At 39.5% G+C, this 22183-nt stretch overlaps 1 protein-coding gene across 1 annotated transcript in view; it reads right to left on the reverse strand.

Annotated features, from left to right (window-relative positions):
* Window positions 1-7299: 7299 nt before the first annotated feature.
* LOC306763676 (D(4) dopamine receptor-like) overlaps window positions 7300-22183 on the reverse strand; it is a gene marked incomplete at both ends in the record, with an annotated part of 28657 nt that continues 13773 nt past the window's right edge. Inside the window, 2 exon segments of the mRNA XM_079250548.1 lie at window positions 7300-7505; window positions 12392-12978. Of these exon segments, the coding sequence (XP_079106674.1) occupies window positions 7300-7505; window positions 12392-12978 (793 nt within the window).

A 22183-nucleotide genomic window follows, 5' to 3' on the forward strand; every position in this document is an offset into this window, starting at 1 on the left:
GTGAAGTGCTCTGTTGGGGAAATATGGATCTAAGATTCAGAAAATTGGTCATATGTGTGGAGAAGAATTTTACATTTTGTTCTGGCTTCAAAAACACAGCAGAAACTGCAGAATGCTTTTCCATAACATGCTACTGTATGGTAAAGATGACATTCTTTCACATTTAGGTTTACGTCATAGCTAGTACCATGGAGCGGTGTGCTACCTCTGCCTGTGTTCTAAGCATGCAGAGGCAGTGCCATATGGTGACGCTGAAACACTGCAGGGCATTGATTGGTCAGTCATCCACTGTGGATGTAAACATCTCCCACACAAACCTCACAAAATAACTAATGAAAACATGGAGACATTCTTTGTCCATGTGTTTGGATTTAAAGATCGAGGTTTTGGGTCGTACCGTCCAGTATGGTACTGCTTTAATGGAACAGCTGAATCATTTTGACCTTGTCTACATCAGTGCATTAAGACTCAGAGCAATCCAGTCAGATTGTCTGTTATTAATATTTCTTTTTCCTTTTTTAAATAAGTACAATCAGTTTAGTTTGTTTCCTTCTGCCTTCTGCCAGTATGTTGTCTTTTGTGACCTTAATTAAAAGAAACAAAAAGATTTTACAGTGACATTCTGGTTTTTTGTTTTATTACATAAGAAAACTTTTAAAAGTATGAAAAAGTTGTTAAATATCAATGTAAGTTGCTTAACACACCACTCTTATTATCTGTTGTTTACTTTTTAATTATTACTGTTGAACAGAGGTAGCCTACTCATTAGGTCTACCTGTTCAACTGATTAATAACACGAAGCAGTGTTGGCGGCTTCCAAACCACCTTTGCCGCTGAGAGAATGGGTCGGGTCCTCTGGTTCGCTTATTTTTGCAAGGAAGTTCTCCGACAGATACGCTAAGATCCAGGGATGCGTTTTATGTACCTTTATTTCATTTCCCGAGCTATAACAGTGCATCTAGGATGGATAAATGGATTGTTTTAACTAGTGAGATAAACAGACGGAGATGATGAATGAATGAATAGTGGTCAACAAAATTATGGTGACTACCCCATCCTAACTGTCTCATCTGTTTCCCAGTTGTGCCTTTATATGCTTCCGTGCATGCACACGCCCAATCACACGCAAACCACCACCTCTGCCACACACACTTCACACACACTAACACACCGTGCACCTCCTCCTCATCTATGTCTCTTACAAACACAATTATCAGCCAAAAAACAGCATTAAAGTAATAAGGTTTACAGAGAATGGTCTGAAAAAGAAACATCCAGTCAGCAACAGCTGTCTGGGACCAAATTGTCTTGTTGATGTCAGAGGAGAATAGGCAGACTGGTAGACAAACAGAATAGCAGCTCTGAACATGCAACACATCCAGGCCAAATATGAAGCAGATGAGTTACAGCAGCAGAAGATCCCGTCAGGGTCACTCTTGTCTGCTAAGATCAGGAAACTTACAATTCACTCAGATTCACCGAAATTGGACAATAAAAGATGTCCAGTTTAATTCAGTTTGAATGAAAAACCAAGAAAACACCTAAACTCGTCTCTGTGTGGACATGGCCTTCATTTCAACAATCACACAGGCTCTGCAGAGTCAAATGACTTGTCAGATTTAGATAGGCATGTTCAACATGCAGGTCCAAGTGTGCACCCATTATAAAATCTCTTCTAGCAGCACATTTCAGTGAAGGGATGATATTGGAGAGTCTTTACATTCCTCGACCTGGATAAAACCACTGCTGAAGTCATGAAAAAGCTCCTCTGCGTATATGTGTTCACAGAAACACGGCGAGTTTGTCAGTCCCTACCTGGGGTTTGTTGAGCTTCTCAGCGCTGATGTTTATGTCATATCAGATGCAATAGTTTCTGTCCTGAGTGAATGTAGTCTGGATATCAAAAAATATGGTTGGAATTGCTCAAGTTTCATGGTTATAAGAAATTATTTCTGCTTAAACAGAATTAGCCTAGTTTGCAACTAATTCACCAACTAATAAAGTGATGTAATTTCTTCCAAGCAGTCTGGAATATATGATGAGAGAAACCTACAACTGGTTTGCACTTTCAGCAAAATGCCAGACTGACTATAACACGTCTATGAGGCTGTGAGTGATGGTGGCTGCGCCTGGAATTCATATCACCTGGCTAAGTCTGCTGGTTGGTGATCTCAGACTGAAAGAATTTTAGTTCAGCAACATGCACTTTAGTTTGGGATTGTGCTGCACACTGCTATGCAGCCGGGCTTTCAGATGAAATGTACAGTAACAAATCAGTCTGTACACACACTTTCTCCAGCATGTGTATACGCGTTCTCTGGCTGGAAATCAAAACTTTAAACAAACATTTGAAGCTGAAAATGGGAGACATGTTGGGTGTTTCTAGGGATCTTTAGAAGCTGTCATAGCATTGAGGAAAGTTGGGAAGTTCTGCGTACTCCACAAGAATAGTCAGGAAGCTTGACCTTCACTCATCCAGCCTCCACCTCACACACCAGGACGTGGCCCTGGGTTGCTTAGCTGGAAGCCGGTACGTTAGTGCTGGAGAGTTTCAGCACGCTGCTGGGATTTGGTAAAAGACGTGTTGGTGCGGTATCCAATCTGTCTTCCTGTATCCATGTAAATGTTCCAGGATGATCAGGAGTAAAAGACTTGCCTGCTCAGTTTTTCTCTTGTTCAGAGAGCCAGTGGAGAAAGGTTGCGTCAAGCGATCGGGCCCTTTGTGACCACAGTGTAGCATCTTACTTCCAGCAGGATAATGCACCATGTCACAAAGCTCAAATCATCTCCAACGACTTTCTTGAACATGACAATGAGTTTGCTGTACTCCAATGGCCTCCACAGTCACCAGACATATATCCAACAGAGCAGCTTTGGGAGATTTTTTATCATAAATGTGGAACCGGAAAATCTGCAGCAACTGTGTGAAGCTGTCGTGTCGATAAGGACAGAAATCTCAAAGGAATGTTTCCAACACCTTGTTGAATAGATGACACCACCTGACATGGTGGCAGGTAAGTGCGAAGCCCTCAAAGTGCTGAAAATAAAGTAAAATCTTCTGATGAAGGAAATGTCTACCATTTCTTCTTTCTTTACTTCTTTCTAGTCACAATTTAAACTTAAATCCTCAAGAAAATAGCAACTGAAACAATTTATTGCTGTCAAAGAGAACAAAATGTGAAGAAATGATTATAGCAGCAGTTTTCTTTCTCAAATGAAAAAGTATTAATGCTTTCCTTTTAAGGAAAAGTCTGTTTTACTGGTTTGCAACAGAAAATAGATTATTTTGTTCCAAACAGGTCAGCATTCATTTCTCTGGTGATGAGTCTTTATTCACCAGCAGATTAAATATAAAGTAAAAAACACAATAACAAGTAAAAAGTCTGAGAAATGGGATAGATAAAGAGCTGATGGTCTGAATGGGTCAGTCAACCCAGCAGAAGAAGTTGTACCTGTAAGCTTCGGTTCATGGTAACTGCTTTTGTTTAGGATCAGCAAGTTTGCTGTGTTCGTCTGTGACAGTTTAGTCTACATCACTTAATGCTCATCTTGCTACTTTTCTCTTCCTCACATGTAGTTTTAGTATCTAAATAGGTTAGGTTTAAAGGGGACTCATTTATCATGTATTATGTTCAGTTTTCATGGTTGGCGCTTGTTCACAAATGTCCTCAGTTGTTTTATCCTGCTGCTTGATTACCAGTGCCTTCACACACTCGCAGCACATCTAACTGTAAATTTGCTTTTTCTTTCTCAGGTCCTTCCTGCAGCTCTTTCATGTTTGTCTGTTGTTTCACCTTTCATAGTTTCTTGTTTGGTTTGAGTTTAGTTTCTCGGATTTCCTGGGTTGTTTAAATGAAGCGAGAGCTTGTTGGGATTCTGCCTCCTGATGCCAACATTTGGATCCTCAGTCATCATGTACATTACAATATACCAGTTTTTTCCAATCTAGGTCTTCAGGACCCCCACCCTCATGTTTTAGACATGCTCCTTCTCCAAAACACCCGAGTCAGCTTACCAAACTTCCTCATCAAGTTAAGGTGGGGTTGGCTATAAAAAACATGCAGGGGTCCTGAGGCCCTGGATTGGGAAACACTGCAATATGCAATGTTAAAATAAATAAAGGGAACACAGAACAGAAGTTCTGCTGCCTGTAACATCGTCCAGCAGCACCGGTGTGGCAGTGAGTCAGTGATGGTCTGGGGAGGCATACACTAGAAGAGCTGCACAGACCTGCGTGTGCTTGCTAGCAAAGTATCCTGACTGCCTTTAGATACAGGGATGAGATCACCAGACCCACTGTCAGACCATATGCTGCTGCAGTTCCTTCTGATCCATAACAATGCTCGATCGTCTTTCTCTGTCTGTACAAAAATGATCTTCCTTCATTTGAACCTGAATAAAAGTGTCAAAAGAAAAGTCAAATCCTTTCGAATGTTTGAGAAATAAAACAGTCAAAAACTTCAGCTTGTCTTGTGTTTCGCTTCTGTGATGTTTTTTTAATCCGCTCATAACAGATTTTTCAGATGCTTTAATATTGCCATCCTGCTTCTGCATCCTCAGTTGGACTCGTCTTTTTGTGCATGTCACAGCAGTCAGATGATGTCTTAAACAGACTCCTGATGAATAATTTCAGACATTGACATTTGAATCTGCTGCCTCAGTCCCACTGGCTCTCAGGTGTCGGCTGCTGCTCGCTGACAATGAAGGGGTCTCTCTGGAGAGCAGACATTTCCTACACTTAAAACCAGTTCACCTGAAGTGTGCAAGTGGAAAATTTCGACAAATGAAGCAGTATTCATGCTCAAACACATCAGACTAACCAGATACAATGCAATCTGTCCACCTCTGTGATCCCTGCTGCCTCACTTGATAAAAGCTGGGGAGGAACTTTTAAAGCTCCACATCTGTTTGTCTTCTCCAACTTTCCTTCCATCGTCAGGCTGAAAAGTCCTCTGGATGACTTTGGAAAAGGTCAAGACTCTACTGTGACTCAATAATACCACAAGAGATTGGCTACATGGTCTGGATGTGTGGTTTCCCATGATTGGCTGGATGGTCGTAACCAGCTTATCCTGGTTTAAATGTTACTCCCCCCAAACTCCCCCCCCTGACTAAGCTGCAGTTGTACCAGCAGAGAAGCTGTAGCTTTATACGTCAAAGTGGGATGTATATGCAATAAACCTTTTAGTTTAGAGGCTAGATGTCTTTCCACCAAATATCTGTCTAAACCAGACCAAACAAAGCAGCTCTATACTTAAAGCATGTTTTTAAACCTCCATCAAAGCAGATGAATGTATTCATTGGAGGTGGTATATCTGTCTGTTGGCAACATAACTCCAAAGGTTATGGACAGATTTCAACGACATTTTCAGGAAATCTCTGAAATGCAATAATGAGCAAGTGATTAGATTTTTTGGGGGTGATTTGGACCACCGCCTGGATCCAGGAATGTTTTAAAGGACTCTTTACTATTGTTAAGGAATAGTGTAGGAAAGAGCCTCCAAGAAGTCAGGCACACAGATGCTTCTCAACCCGGTTCCTTTATTTTGGTCACTGGTTGGGGCAGTGATGGACTGGCAGAAAACTGGAAGGCAGGCTGAAGACGGGAAGGCAGGCTGAGCTGGCTGGTACTGGAAAACAAGACAGGGGGGGGTTTCTTTAGACCCTCTTATTCAGTTTACCAACACCAAACGCTGGTTGGCCATACAATACCGCTGGCAAGCAGACGAACTGGCAATGGCTGGAGAGCAGTCCTCAGTCTTATCAGCCAGGCTGGAACGAGGAACAGCTGCAGCCAATCAGTCAGGACGCACCCGAGGAAAAATATCACATCCCTCCAGGCCCAACAACTACATAATTTTGCTGTTAGAGCTTCCCACTCTAAATTACCGCCTACGATCGTTGGTGGAGGTCTGCGCTCCCCGAGTGCTTGTAGTTTTTATTTTCATCAAATCTCCAAACACACTAAACAATCAAACCAGGTTGAACCACATGGAACAAGTCGGTTCATCTTCACCCCCAAAACCCCACCTGTAGCTACTGATAAGTCAGAGACATTTTGGAAGCACACCTTGGCTGCCATCAGTGGACTTAAAGACACTTGTTTTATGCATCATTTCCTACCAGCTGTCCATGTTGGTAATACTGGGTGTGACCAACTTATGTCTCTTCAGAACTGCCTTAATTCTTGGTTTTGATTCAACGAGATGTTGGAAACATTCCTCAGAATTTTTGCACAACATTAACATGATAGCATCACGCAGTTGCTGCACATCCATGATGAAAGTCACCCAAAGCTGCTCTATTGGACTGAGATCTGTTGACGGTGTTCAATGATCTTTTCCAGTTTCTGCTGACCCAAATCAATTACCGGTACTTGGAACAGGTCTTAAGACTCTCTTCTTCCTGGTCTGGTCTATATGCGATGGGAACTACTAGTTGGGAACAAAAAGGAAAGTGAGGAGGCACGTGAATGAAGCTGAATAAAGTTGAATGATGCTGCACTTAGCAGTTCTTTGACCTTCTTGTTCATGCATCCCAGATGCAAGGCTTGCCGCTTTGTTGATCCATTTAAACAGAACAAGGACTCACAATAAAGACTGCATTTAAGTAAATTTTAGATCAGGAACTCCAAGTTTCTGTTCATATCATTCTGATAAGGAAGTTATTTTTCTTACTTTTTATCTCTTAATTATTATTTCTTATAATTACGACTTTTTAATCATATAGTTTTAACTTTAAATATCAGTATTATGAATATGAAACGTATTGTCAACATTTTCAATTTACAAGTGTTGGGAATGGGCTTCCATTATTTGCGCCAATGTTTTCTAAGTTTTACGGCCCTTTGGGTGGGTAAATTTCCCCACTCACAACTTGTTCCAACCATTGATTCACATAGTGGACATGAAGAGGGTTGTGGAAAGGAACCAGCAAATATACTGGTTCCTGGAGAAGCAGCTAGGGGGTCAAAATTTAACTTCAGAGATGCATTTTTTTTAAAAGAAGCTTTTTATTGAGAAAAGTTGAATCTCAACATATAAAAGTAACTGCATGTTGTTTAACTGCTGCGGATCAGCCAAGCTGTCTGTTCCTCAGACTGAACCCGCTTCACAGGAGAATTGAAGCTCAAACAAACTTTGCTGTCTTTGAATGTAGAAAAATAAAAACCTCACAGAGGAAAAAGAACATGGCAACACAAACAGACAAAAGACAGTACATCAACAGTCAGCGGCGTCTTTTTTCAGCTGTTGTGTGTTTTAAAAGTCATCACTGCAACAGCAAATGTCTCCAGGTGTCCTAGGAGCAGCAGCGGTGAAGAAACTTTTTGAAAAAGTTCCTGAATTCGGTGTTGAAGACGGTGTAGATGACAGGGTTGAGGGCGCTGTTGACGTAACCGAGCCACGTCACCACACTCATCAGGGCAGGTGGGATGTGGCAGCCTTCACACCGAGCTCGCATAATGTGAAGGACAAAGAAAGGAGTCCAGCAGAAGAGAAAGGCACCTGGAAGAAAAGAAATAGAAAAAAGGGGATATTAAAGGCCCCCGTCAAGGGCTGTGGCTTCAGGAGGAAGCAGGATGAAACTACAGGCAGAGTATCATCAACACAGGCATTTCCAGCTTCAGCTAAATTGTGAATCCCAGTTCAGTGTTTACAGCTTCACTGATTCTCCTGCGACATGACAGCGATTCACTTGGAGTCAGAGATTCATATGAGATGATGTCACGCAAGGAGTAAACACAGTCACTTCCCTTTAAATCACACAAACACACATAATGCACAAAAAACATTGTGGAAGTAATACATATTTTCAATTTAGATTGATGCAGTTGGATAAATGAATTGATTTAAATTGATATAAAGTTTCTGTTGTATCAAATTATGATTTTCTTTTTGTGGAAAGGAGCTGCAGTTTTACCTTTGACATGTCTCGACTGTCGCTTCAGTCTTCTTCAGGATCATCCGACATCTGACATGACATGTCTTTATCAGCTAGTGGAACCCTAGCTGATTCCTGGAGGTGCGACCCGCCTGGGAATCTGACACATTTTTCTGGCCAATCTGTCACTAGCTGATAAAGACGCGTCACATCCGACTTCGGATGACGTTTCTGAAGAAGACCTAAAGTGACAGTTGAAACATGTCAAAGGTAAGAATACCGTTCTTTCCTAAAAGACTCATTGTCTGATAACAAAAAAGAAACTTCTTATCTAAACTCAGAGAGGAAATACTGAACATAATCACTGTGATGATATGTTTTTGTCCTGATTCGATTCGGTTCAGATTTTTTGGGTGCCAATTCGATTAAATTGCGATTCTCACAATTCTGAGGGCTGACTAAAGCACACCAGTAGTAAAGCAGTTAGTGCTGGGCGGGGGGGGGGGGGGTAAAATAATAGCAGCAATTTACAATACTGAAAGGCAGTATTTATTTGGAGCAGTTAAAAACCCTGAAAAACATAAAAGTCTTTTTTGAATTCATTTGGCATATTTAATTTTTTCCAGCAAAAGGACAAGCAGAGATTTCTTGAGGAGCAGTTTGTGCGTTTACATTTAGTCAAATTTACACTCGCTGGTCATTTCATTAGATCCATCTCGCTAGTTGGATCCTCTTTACTTCAGAACTGCGTTAATTCTTGGTAGCATTGACAGGAAAGCATCACACAGTTAATGCACATTTGTCACCTGCACATCCATGATAAGAATGTCCGATTCCCACACATATTAAAACCCCCCAGCATCATTACACCACCCAGCAACTTAAAGCATTGCTCCAAGACAAGGTGAATTCATGCTTTCATGGTGTTTCCAACAAATTCTGATCCTACCATTTGAATTTAGAGCTGAAATGGAGACTCTTCAGACCAGACCAGGTTTTTTCTTTTTTCCTAAGCTCCTATTGAAATGGTTACCAACCTGGGGTCTCCGAAACACAATGGGGTACATGAAGTTCAGACTGAACAGAGTTGTGTGATTATTAAAATAAAAGTCATGTCCACACTGAGATGAGTTTAGGTTAGCTTTCATTTGGCTTTTCATTCAAGTTGAATTAAACATCTTCTACTGCCCAGGTTTGGTGAGTCTGTGTGAACTGTAACATCAGTTTCCTCTTCCGAGCTGGCAGGCGTGACAGTCGGCACGGTCTTCTGCTGCTGTAGACCATCGGCTTCAAGGTTGGTTGTTTTTGTTGTTCAGAGATGCTATTCTGTATATCTTGGTTAAAACCAGTTGTTTTTTGACTTCCTGTTGCCTTTCTATCCTTTAAGTCATCTTGACCATGTCTACAAGACTGAATGAGTTGAGTTGTTGAACTGAAAAGGAATACCTTAAATAATTAAATGGCTGATAAAAGTTCATCGGAGATGTACAAGGTATCAAAAAGCCTTTCAGGGTGTTGAACTTGTCAAGTCAATCACCTAATCTCAGATTAGAAGAGCTACAGTCCACTTTTTAACCCTCAACAGAAAAGCTGAATTTATCTGACTAAAGAGAGTCATTGACTATAAAGGTTCTCAAAATTGATATTTAGTTTCTGCTATTTGTGATCTGGAATACACCAATTTGCATAAAAAAAGGTTCATTCAGATGCTTGTTACTTGCCATCAAGTACAGTGAGTACTTGAGTAATATAATAAAGAGTAAAACTTAAGAATCAAGGGGAGCCTTATATCCAAAAGTCTCCCCTGGCAGAGTAATTTTGTTCAACACAGTATGGCAGCCAGACCATCATTCTGCTGTCATGATGCTGGACAGGACAGGTTTAAAACGAGTTAATCACCTTTGCAAACCTCATTTGCATTTCATCAAGTTCATCTAGCTTGATCTACTTCATGTGCTTATCTCCACAGTCCACCTACAGTCTTCCTTCTTGGTACACAATATACTGTACATGTGTCTGAGTCTCCACAGTTGCCTTCCTTCACCAGCTTACTTACCTACCTACCTCTCAGCTGCACAATCCATTCATCACTTTGCACAGCTAGCAAGACTGTTGTTGCCTGACAACAGATGGAAAACCACACTGTAGTCTTCCAATTGTACCATAAAACAAAACTCTAGACTTCGAAGTCTGCAGGACTCAGAACAGCTCTTAATTTCTTTTTGTTTCACATTTTCTAGAACATCATTTAATGTGTTAATTTTCTCTAAAGGTTTAGTCCTACCCCTGGGATTCCCTCTGAACTCTTAGATAAGCAAATGAAACTAATTCGTGGGTATTACCTGCACACTTAAATGCCAGCCTGACCAAGCCCTAGTTAATAATTGGATTTCAGATTAAGGAGCTGCAAGGATTAGCTGCTGTGTGCGAAAGAGAAGTGGGTGCACAGCTATTAATAGGCTGACCCATTCTGACTGATGTGTAAGTGCCTTGGAACAGGCATCAGAGGTGGCGGCGAGGAGCTCAGTTTCCCCTTGTCATCAGTTACATCACTGCTCATGTAAATACCTGGTGAGAGTTTCCATGCTGCTGACTAACAGTGCTTAAACTATTCTGTGGACGTCGAGCAAAGTAGGAGTGTGTGTGGAAAAGTGTCACCCACTTTGTCAATCAAAACAGCAACAACTGCAACATTAAAGTATATCTCTGCAGTCACAAGGTATATTTTAATACTTCTGTGTCAGAGCAAAGGAAACACTTGTGAAATTTATTAATATGTTTAAATATCAGAATATATGTTACTGGTTAAGAAATGTTTGGGGGCTTGCAGATAAAAAAAAACCCCAAACACTTTCAGGATGAATATGAATGTCTTTGGAGCGATGCAACTGAATCTCTAAACCAAAAGGTCTTTGGTACAAAAGATCACAACAAAATACATGAAGTAGAACAAAAGTAGAGAGAGTTTTAAATAGAGACAGTCCAGGTCAAAATGGCTTTTTTAAAGTAAACTTTAGCACTGTCTGTTCTCAGAAATCCCCCAGTTGGGGAACTTCAGGGTTTAACAGGCTAAGTGAAGAGCTGATTAATCCAAAATCACTTCCACTCATATCAAATCACAAATAATTACAAGCTATTGAATCAGTTTAACAATGTATGCTGGTGTATTATTGCGCCCTTAATTTGCTCGTTGTTAGGGGCTGCTGGGTTCCAGAAAAGCTCCTGAAAATCAAGCCTTTGATTACCACCGTCATTTGTCTGGTTTCTACATTTAAAGCTTAATTCTTTCCATGCATCTTTGCAAGACAGTCATATTGCGTCAGGGCCCAGAACTCTTCATTGTGGGAGTTTAATCATAATGATATTCAGTTACAGATTTCATTTGAACCCCAATTGTCTTTAACCAAATGATTATGTCTGTGTCCAGGATTTATTTCTGCTGAAGAGAAAAGAGACTCTCAGCCTGCTTGTCTCATTTGTTAAACCCTCAGTTTGGAACTGGAGGATAGGTTTTGACTGAGTCATCATACATACATACAAATCATCATACAAACCTTGATTTTATTGTGTACAGATTATTAAGTGTTTTATTTTTACTTGTCTGAGTAAGAAATCACAGCAATTATTCCTCAAAGTATCTTAACTCCTTCAGAGGTTTCACATTGAAGCTGTCCGTCTTAGAAGAGCTGCAGAAATGTGGACCTGGCTTTAGGAATCCTGGGCAGGTTCCTGATCCAGTCTAATGGACACCCTACAAAACTTTAGCCATTTTCCCGTCACATTTTCCCCCTATCGACGACTAACTCAGCATCCATATTGCATCCTACCTGACCTGTTAGCTCTCTCCAGCCGATGACTCTTGTTTTATCACTTTCTCTCTTTTAATCTTCTTGTGTTTTTTTTGCTGAATCAGCAACGTTTTGTGTTCAAAGAAGCCAGTTTCTTATTTCACTGCAAAGCGTAAAATAAAGAACGCGTCCTGGATGTAAAAGTTCTATAGATCGGTTTCTCAGGACGCTGCTGGGTATCCGAGGCTCTAGAAATACACCTGATAGATGTCACTGTGTCAAACTGTTTGTAGGTTTTAAGGTCAAACTGTTATGAAATAAATTTTTAAGGGAGAGTTTTAACTGACCACTTTATTAGGTAATATCAGTGGGGTTTTTTTTTTTTTTTTACAAATTTCTAGTGGTTTAAAATGGTGACTATCACATCAGCAGGTGTTTCACTTATTTTGTGATAAGATTTGACCCCAGAAGCCTTGTAGACAATTTAGATCGTATTTTAAACTTGTCTTTCTAAGTCGACTTCACTGAAAACTAGAGCCAAACCAGACCAAGAGAGGTCTGACACCTTTGTGATAGCGTTGGAGGAAGAGGTTACAAGGCATTTTAACTGCTGTAAGAATCTTCCTGTTTGAGAGGTCGGCACTTCCATCATGATTTTCTATGTTCTATGACATAAAGGTATTAAAATCTCCTTAATGCTTCTGTAGAGGACGTGAACTCACCCACGACAACAGGAAGCACCTTCATAGCCTTCCTCTCGCGGCTGTTGATCTTGGCCCTCTTCCTTCTGTTGGGGTTGGGGTTGAACTTGATTTCTGCAAAGCTCACTGTTGGCACAGGGCCGTCTTTGCACTCTGACTGATGCGGCCGGTCTGTGGATGGGAAGGTGGATGGCTCCTCTGGCGTATCTGTCACTTCCCGCTCTATGATGGGAGGCAGCGGAGGTGGAAGCGACGCCAGAGGAGGCAGCGAGGCGGCGGCCTCCTGCAGCTTGCGGCAGGCCTGGATGCTGCTCTTTAGCTTAGCTTTCCGTGCCTCCTCCCAGCGGTGCAGTCCGCGGAACATGCCGCAGTACAGCAGCAGCATGATGGGACAGGGGATGAAGAAGGAGCACACAGAGGAGTAGAGGACATAGTCATTGCTCTCCAGTTTACACTCGCTTGGGTCTCGGCCCGGTACGTTGTTGATGCCAAACATGATGGGTGAGGCCACGGCCATTGCTAGGATCCAGGTTGCCGACAGCAACACTGCCTGACGAAGGTCCACATGCTTCCTGTTGTAGTTCAGAGGTATCAATACGGCAATGAACCTGCAACAGGTGAGAGAAAACTATGGTCAGGCAACTGCATCATCTTTCCTAAAAATGTGTTTGTTTGTAAAGGAGGAGATGATATTTTTTACTAATTTCCCTCAGAAGCTGGTGGTTCGTCAACACAAGGAAAGAGATATCTGCTTTTGATGAGGTGGTGGAACAGAGAAGATCTTAGGACATATTCAAGCAAAACAGTCGATTCCATAGTGGGAACACAAATCTGCAGTGAAGTGAACTGTTTGATCAGCGAACCAAAGAGAGGAGGTGATGTAGAACGTATCACGATGGTCATATTGGAGAAATTCCAGTAAAAAAAAAAAACTTAGGTTTGAACACTAAAGTAAAAACAGAAAGCAGATTACATGAATTGCTTGTGTAATTGTAGTGAAAGAGCTGGTTTTGGTCCTGCTCAATTAATTTCTTCTTTCTTTTTGGTCAGTGGTAGTTTTGGACAATGTCCCAGGAGTTATTGTAAGTGTGTGTTGTTGTCCAGAGTGTTTAGTCTGCTTGAGTAAAGTTGGACCCAGCAGGATTTGTGGCATCTTTTGTGTAAATGTTGTGACTTAAAAAGCCAGATTTCTCACCAGCTGCATTTTTTTTTTTTTTGTTCTTTTAAAAACAACTCAAATGCATTTATTATTTACTGATTAATTATCATTTTTTTCATTTCACGATTCAAAGAAGTGCTATTGAAGCTGCAACAACACACACTCAAAAGGGGGGAAAAAATGACTGTTTACAGCATAAACACATTCTGATTAGATGATGGTGATTTTCCTCAAACATTACACACTTCAGTTTTGCGACAGAAAAAATGTTGACAGTTGATGACTTTTGCTTATCTTTAAACATTGACATGAGAGGTAAGCAGGTCAGAGGGAGACATGGGGCAATAAAACCCAAACCTGTACTATTATGAGCTGATGCATGTTAGAGGACTACTTTACCAGTCGAGGTAAATACATCCCTAAATATGTCAGCACATTAATAATCAGAAACACAGAAATTAATTTGATGATATATGTAATTGAGGTCACATGGACAAGTACTGACATTTGTCAAAGTTGCACTAGAGTTGCAGTGTTTGGACCAAATTACAGGATGTGCAGACTTTACAGGGATTGGCTGAATTTGCATTATTGGTAGTGATCACAACATTACAATTTCCAGAAGGTAAACTTCAGAGTGAAAGAAAACCAAACCAGGAAGGTAAGATTCCCCCAGCGTATCCTGCTGGGTCTGCAACCTTAGACCATGTTTGCACTGCAGATGTTAATGCTCAGTCCTATATCCTTTAAATGCCACCACCATCAGACTCAGTTGTAAACAGTTTATGACTCTGAAATGACCCACATGCACAGAAGAAGACATGACGTCAAACATGGCATGAGGTGTTTACAGAAATAAGAACATAGATAGATAGATAGATAGATAGATAGATAGATAGATAGATAGATAGATAGATAGATAGATAGATAGATAGATAGATAGATAGATAGATAGATAGATAGATAGATAAACATTTTCAAAAGGGGCTGAAAAGAAATGTCCAACTGCAATAAGCTCACAACCGATGTAAATGTTAACAAAAAATTTTGGCCCAATCAGTAACTCACAAGTGGAACAAATAAAATAAAGAATGATTACAGATACGATTAATGCTATTAGTTAAGTCTGTAACACAAAGCTTTAATAAAAAAATAATTTAACTTTAGTTGAACTCTATGTTTTCCTGTTGATTGCCACCATCATCACAGCATTTGTTCTTATCTATGATACGTCTACAGTGGTTTTATATGGTTTTATTCCAGGTTTTACAGTTAAATGAAAAATATTCTGACATTACTCCAGGGCTAGCATGGCTTATTTATCAGTGTTTGTTTGAAAAAGCAACAAACACCTACATATACAGAAACCGTTTCATTAGCAGCTCATAGTTTGCATTCACACACAGTGGTTACACATGGAGGATGGTTTCAGCAAACACACACATTTTAATTTTGCTTCATATTTCGTTCATTCATTTATTTTCTAAACTTCTTTTTCCATTTCAGGGTCACAGGGAAGCTGGAGTCTAACCCAGCAACGAGCAAGTAAGAGGCTGGGAACTCCCTGGACAGGTCGCCAGTCAATCACAGGGTTGTTTCATATTTCAAAATGATCAAAATACTCTGTTTTGGAAACAATTAGTACTAGAAGTTTTTGTAATACCTAACACATGTGAATGCATTTAACTGTACTTTAGCTGTTTTTATCATAAAAGTTCAGAAGTAAATCTGCTTCTTTACATTTAGCAGGTTAAACTTCCACACAAAAATTACATTGATATGGATCAATTTTTTATCACAACGATATTTCTGAATAAACTCTCTGAATGAACCTTTTGCTTCCCTCTTTAACTACAGCAAATTCAGCTGAGACTGAATTCATGGCACTCATCAGCCATGCAACAATCCTTCAATAGACATCATCAACCATTCAGCACAGATCCAAACAGAAATATCAATCCAGCAGTCAGATAAGATAATAACAAACAGTGGGACACGCTATAAGAAGTGGAATTTTCATCTTCCTTTAGCAACCAAAACATGACTGGATATGGGTGAAAGCGATTGTGTGATTGTGATATCGGCTAATATCAATCTCTGGTTCATGAATCAAATCATGTTATGGCAGAATGTGCAGGTGTTCACCACCTGATAACGGCTTCAATATCAGTCATGTCTCTGAAGCACCTCCGTTATGAATGCTGCGTACGTGTAAAAATGTTCTGTACAACATGTTCCATGCACACGTTGGGATGTACAAAACTCAGCAACACATGGATCTGTGTGCACTGCCACACACATTTTCCCAATGATCATGAGGATGTGTGGGCTCCACACAAATTCTTCTATATCACACAAAACTCCTAAAATAAGTTTTCATACAAAGAAATTATATTACTGTAAACTTTCTGAGGGTAAAATTAACTTTGGAAAAACTTTATATTTAATTTTAGCGCTGATGATTTGCACCCGATCAGCAACACTAAACCACATTTACCCTCATTTATCCACATATATGATGCCTTGATAAAATCCCACAATTTAAATGGAAAGTGTTCAGTTTTCTGTGTTTATGTAAAAACATTAACACATTTACACACATACCATCAAGCAGTGTTGATCATATTAACCCTTTCATGCATCAATCAATAAAAAAACAATGCAACATTTTTTTTATACAGTATTTTACCTCTACAAACATATGCAATGATACTTTTTTTGTTTATTAGTGATATTTAGAATATATCATGTTTTATGATTGTCATGATGTGGAGGTGGAGGTGAGAACCCAAAAGCAGAGATGTGAGCCAGAGATACAGAGTAAGGATGTTTTTTTTTTACCAAAAACCAAAAAACTGCCAGCAGGACAATGCAGGAGGCATGACAAGAACACGTGAACCGAACACAATGAACCAGCAATGGGAAACAGGGTATAAATACACAGCATTTCACCTGAGACGCAGGTGAAATGAATGAACTAAATGAACCCAGGTGAACTGGAAAGCTAAGCAGGAAACAAGACACAACACTAGAAAATAAAACAGGAACCTAGAACACAAGATGAGACATTCCATGACAATGATTTAGCTTAATGTATTATATAAAATATTTACAAAATCATATAGAATTGTAATTTAATATGTAAATCTACCATAAAATATATCTGTATCATTTTCTTTTCCTTTTTATCGCAACGACAAACTTGTGTAATGACATTATGTTCATATATATCGTATATTTATTTATTCTCCAAACGTATTCCATGACTCACTAACATCCACTGAAGTGGTTTATTTACAAAAATACCATCTTCATTCATAAATATGCAAGAAACAAGCTTGTAAAAATGTGTCCACTATAGGGTAACTATGCATGAAAGGGTTAATTAAGAACAAAACAAATGTTACCAAATGTTTTTTTCTGATTCAGTGGTTGTTTTATTTAAACTCCCTCATCAAATTCTCAACGTCTCACTGGGATTCCTTCTGAGTGTTCCTCTGATCTGCAGTCTCAGATCTCCCGTTGTGCAGCTACAGCAGAGATGCTGGCCACGTCAGCCTCCCGGACCATACCTGTGTTTGACATGTCTCTAACGGTGCGCTAAGTTGCCACTTTTATTTAAATATGTTAGGAGGAAGTCAGAAAGTCTTTCTGATGAAAGCTATGTCATGTCTGGACCTCCTCCTGAGACTGCAACACTCCACAGATGTGTTCAGCATTCCTTCTTTGTTCTGATCTGGCTGCATTTGTGTGACCAAGAAGTGATTATAACAGGCTTATTAAGGCAGTTTGGGCTATTTTTAGGCATTTTTATGTTAATTTTCCATCGGTATTGGTTATGATCCACAGCAGTATGTATATTTGTTTTAACAAAACATTAAAAAAAACTTGATCGCACGTCACAGTTTGTTATATAGATCAATCATCAAATAAAACAGAAATGTCTCTCTCCTCAAGATTCAAATATGAACTTGCTGTTTGATTCACAGTAAACAAAAAAAATGTTTTTGTTTCAGACTATTATACTGTGGGTAAAAACAGAAGAGGAGTAAAATCTGCCTAATTTTAGTTACCTTCTGAATAACAGATCCACATCAGTTAACACACAAACAATCAGTAGTCAAAACAAGCAAGCGGTAGAACAGAATAAGACATAACATGGCACTACACCTGCTAAACTTACTTATTTTAGTGCATCTGAACACATTTAAACAATATTAACCTTTTAACATTGAAATTAACCAAAAAAAAGTCAAAGAGAAATGTTTCTCTTTTTTTTCTGTTTGTTTTGGACAAGAATAAACAGAAGAAATGTTTTTTAGCAAATGGTTGAGATGTTAAAAAGAAGTTATTAATAATGTAACAAATGGTTGAAAGTTGAGAGGTTGAAGTTTGGGTTTTTCATACACAAACCAGTTGGTAGAGATGGCTCAGGCAGGTTTATTAGTACAATTTTCAAAAGAAATTCATCGAAGCCACTGCAAATTTACCTCAACTAAATGGTAGACCAGGACCTTAAAGGGTTAAGCCACTAAATACCCAAAGTATGCTGGGAAGCTCCACCCAACTATCTTTAACACGCTACAAATGTGTGTACATTGTTTTATCCTTTTTCCTGCCTCTGATTCAACCACATCAGTTCAACAAGTTTGCAGGTCAGTCATGGAGCTGTGCCCAATCACAGGTCAGTTGGGATGTGTCAAACATAGATGTGCAGGTCCATACATCTGACTCTTGAGCCTATGTTTTATTCCAGTTTAGGTCAGATGCCATTTTACAGTATAAAAGTTTGAATTAATCACCAACTGCACCTGAAATATGCTGATTTTTTTTATTGTATTAGATCAACAGAAAGAGCAACACAAGCTTTCAAATATTCAGTGTCACTGACCTTTCCGCTGATAAATATCAGAGAGTAAATGCAGCAAGTAATGTATCCTACTTCTATGTTTTTTCTGCATTATCTCTACCAGGTTCTACATCATACTGCAGAATTCATTTCTCACTAACCACATATATCCTCCTGACTACCAGGAAAAAAAATGTGTACTTACAAATGTCCACTACGGAGGACATTGCTTAAACTCATACATAATGAGGTACCCTTTGAAAGCACTAAATGTCCTCTTTAAAGACCAAAAGGTGTTAGTTCAGTAGCATTCAGGGAGATGAAAATATTTAGGTTTACAAAGGTCCTCCACAGAGGACAAATTTGAACTACTGGTAAGTCAGGATGATATTTTGATAATAGCTACCATAAAGCCACCAGATGTGACAGCTTAAGTTACACACTTGATGAAGAAACTTTGACAAAACTGATGATCTCGCAAAAAAAAAAAAAAACCAGAAAATTTTTTTTTATTGTTTTCGTGTTGCCCTGCGATGGACTGGCGAGCTGTCCAGGGTGTACCCTGCCTGTCGCCAAAAGCCAGCTGGGATAGGCTCCAGCTTCCCAGCGACCCTGAATTGGATTAAGCGGTTTAGAAAATGAATGAATGAATGAATGTTTTACGTGTAAGTATTTTGTTCAACAGTGATAATACAATGCAGGATCACCGAAGTAAACAAATGTTCATAAAAAACATAACATTGACTGTTTTCTAAGCTTTTCTTTGCTTTTGTACATTAGAAAATCACTTTAGTTTTAATATTTAAAAGAATCCTGCCCAATAAAAAGGTCTTATTTGTGCCATCATTTTCCAGGAAAACGATCAGCTGATCACTGACTGTCCATCACAGAACAACAGGAGAGGGAGGGGGAGAGGAGGAGACAGCAGATGTGTGCACGGACACACAATGGACCATAAAAGCGGCCATGTTTGTGCAAAACTGCAGGAAAAGTTTTCTTAAAAAACATGCAGGGTGTTGAACCCTCTCACCCTCATCCTCTGTGTGTACAAAGCCCATGGGTTGTTCCATCAATGTTCTTTTTCTACTTAAATCCATCCATAGAGGCAGCCGGCTCATCATGTTCCATTTTGCCTCTTGACACCTCCATCATAACAGAGAAATGACAGGCGTATGATTCTCGCCATGCTTGTTAACATGTTTTTTGGACATCCTGTGTATGGGATTTCTTATTATGACACAAACCTTTTATCCTTTTTTAATTAGTCTAAAATAAAAGCTCAGTTATAATAAATAAAGACCAATTTGAGAGCTGTGAGTTGACTCTTCTCAAGAAGCCGAATGTTTGAAAAGAGACTGTAATGAATAAAAATCAAATACTATCAGTACTGCAGATTGAAGAGCGAAATAAATAAAGCGAAGAGTAAAAGGAAAAACTAATATGTTGTGATTGGATGGTGTAAGTGGTTGGTAACTGGTTGGTAAGTTGCTTTGTTCCTTGCTAGAAAAAAATAACATTGAGGAAATGATAATAATCTGCATTGTCTTGAAAAAATATAATCTAAAAACACTGTAAGGAAACATGTTTGATCAAACATGTTTAGTACTTTTATAAAATGATGTCTGTAGCAATGGTTCATCTCAGAGAAAACAGATTATTCTTTTTTTCCCAGCAGTCAAAATAGTGGCTGTTTTTGGGTATCCTCGCATGAACCTCTTGCCTCAGATCCTTTGGCATTATTTCTATTGGATTAAGGTTACGCCTTGGACATCATGCACTCCCACAAATGCCTTGTGAAGACCAGACTTTGCAGTTCTTTAAATAGTGCAAACACTTGATTGTTTTTGACTGAAAACACATGACTTAAATTTCACTTTAAAACACACATTTGCATGTTTTTGCCACAGACACTTCCAGACTATTGTATCATTTTTACATTACATTTTGATTATTATTAATATGTATGCCTTTCTCATTTAATAAAATTGTGTATATCCACTAAAGGACTGATTATATTTGAGCACATTCAAAGAGCGATGCAGCAAACTGTGAAGAACTAGTTAGCTAGCACACAGCTAATAAGCTAGTTAGTTTGAGCTCCAGCATTTGGTAAATACAAAAAAGCCTGTACAGGTGATGAAAATTTAAAGGATGAACACACTATAAAACCTACTGGACCTCCAAAATTATTATTTTAAGCAGAAGTGATGGCAAGTCACAAGTCGGACAGGCCGGACAAGCCAGAAGAATTCCCTCTTCAGCAGCCCTTCAAGTTCTGTTTCCTTCCAGTCTCTTCAATTATTCAGTTTCTGTCATCCACTGAGGCTTCTAAATGCTTCTGGCTGCTTCCAAAAGCTTCGGACCATTACCATCAGTCCAAGTTAGCCTCACTGCTCCCCATCAGTCTTTAATATAATCATATTTACTTCAGCTGGTACGTCTGATTTGAAGAGCAGTACAGGTTTCCAGCTCAGAGTTTCATTCTTCAACATCAACCACGACGCCGGGTAATCTCATTGACTCAAAGTAAAGAGCACAGAGCAAAGCTGGCAGTCGATCACAGCAGACACATTCTTCATTCAGGGCTTTAAATGGTTCAGTCCCCTGAATTCTTCTCCTTTTAGAGCTTTTACAGGATGCAGACAGAGGGTTGTTGCAACATTTGCAAATCAGTGTGCCAACTTTGTCTTTGCTGCCTGACCTTGATAATACTTTGACAGATCTCTGATTGTGTCCACTGTGTCTCTGAAAAATCGCTCAAGGTACTAGATTTACTTAACAGCTGAACGCTCCTTAACCCTGCAGGAGACCAATTAAAATAGTGGTCATGCAACAGCCTCTGAGTTTTGGCTGAACTTTGATCTCCTACTTTTAATCAACTCCACAACATGTGATTTAATATTTCTGCAAGAGTTTGAAGTTCCTGAAGAAAGTCAGGCTGTATGAATGTCTTATTTAAGAAATCAGCTACAATAACTTATTTCTAACAATCTGAACTGTTTGGCTCGCAGAATGGCTATTGTTCTTGCATTGTGGTTTAGGACTAAAATGTCCCAACTACTGAATGAATTACAGTGAAGTTAATTTATTCATTTATGATCCCAAGACCACAACCTCTAAGTGGCCAAGATTTGATGTATTTAGACCAAAATTCTTCCATAACTACTGTATGTCATAAGTCATATTAGACTGTTGTTAAAGTGGAACTATTATGTGCATTTCGAGACCAGAAGGGCTGGGATTGATCGAGTTATTGTCACAAATCGCTTTATTTACTTCAGACCGACCCTCTCCGTAGGCTGTGAGATCAGCCTGTGGGCAAAACGAGTGGATTGAGACTCTTCCGCATTAAGCCCCGCCTCCCGCCACTTTACTAGATCGGGAGCGCGCACCATACCTGCTTTCGTCATCATTGTAACGTCTCATAAACAGAAGGATTATGCTCATATGAACTCAATAAAAAAAACAAAATACAATGTCAACACATAGCATACAGCCCTACATGTTGGAACCTGAATCAGACCCTGAAAACAAAGTGGAAAACAGCAACCCACAGCAACGAATGCAGCAGGATGTCTCTCTTTGGTAAACTCACCAGCCATCGTTGGAAATAACTTTATCCCACGTTTTCCACCCGCCTGATGTATTTGTACATGCCCTTGTTAACCAGTAGAAAGTAACCAATCACCAAACCTTATCCTCCGGGACGTCACAAGGATTTCCAAGTAGAAAAAAACTCTCTAAAACGATGCGTTGTTTGTTGCCATGGAAACTGAACGGAGAGAGTGCTGGAACTCAAACTCAA

This window comes from Telmatherina bonti (genome assembly GCF_933228915.1).
Source record: "Telmatherina bonti genome assembly, chromosome: 2".
NCBI classification, from domain to species: Eukaryota; Metazoa; Chordata; class Actinopteri; order Atheriniformes; family Telmatherinidae; genus Telmatherina; species Telmatherina bonti.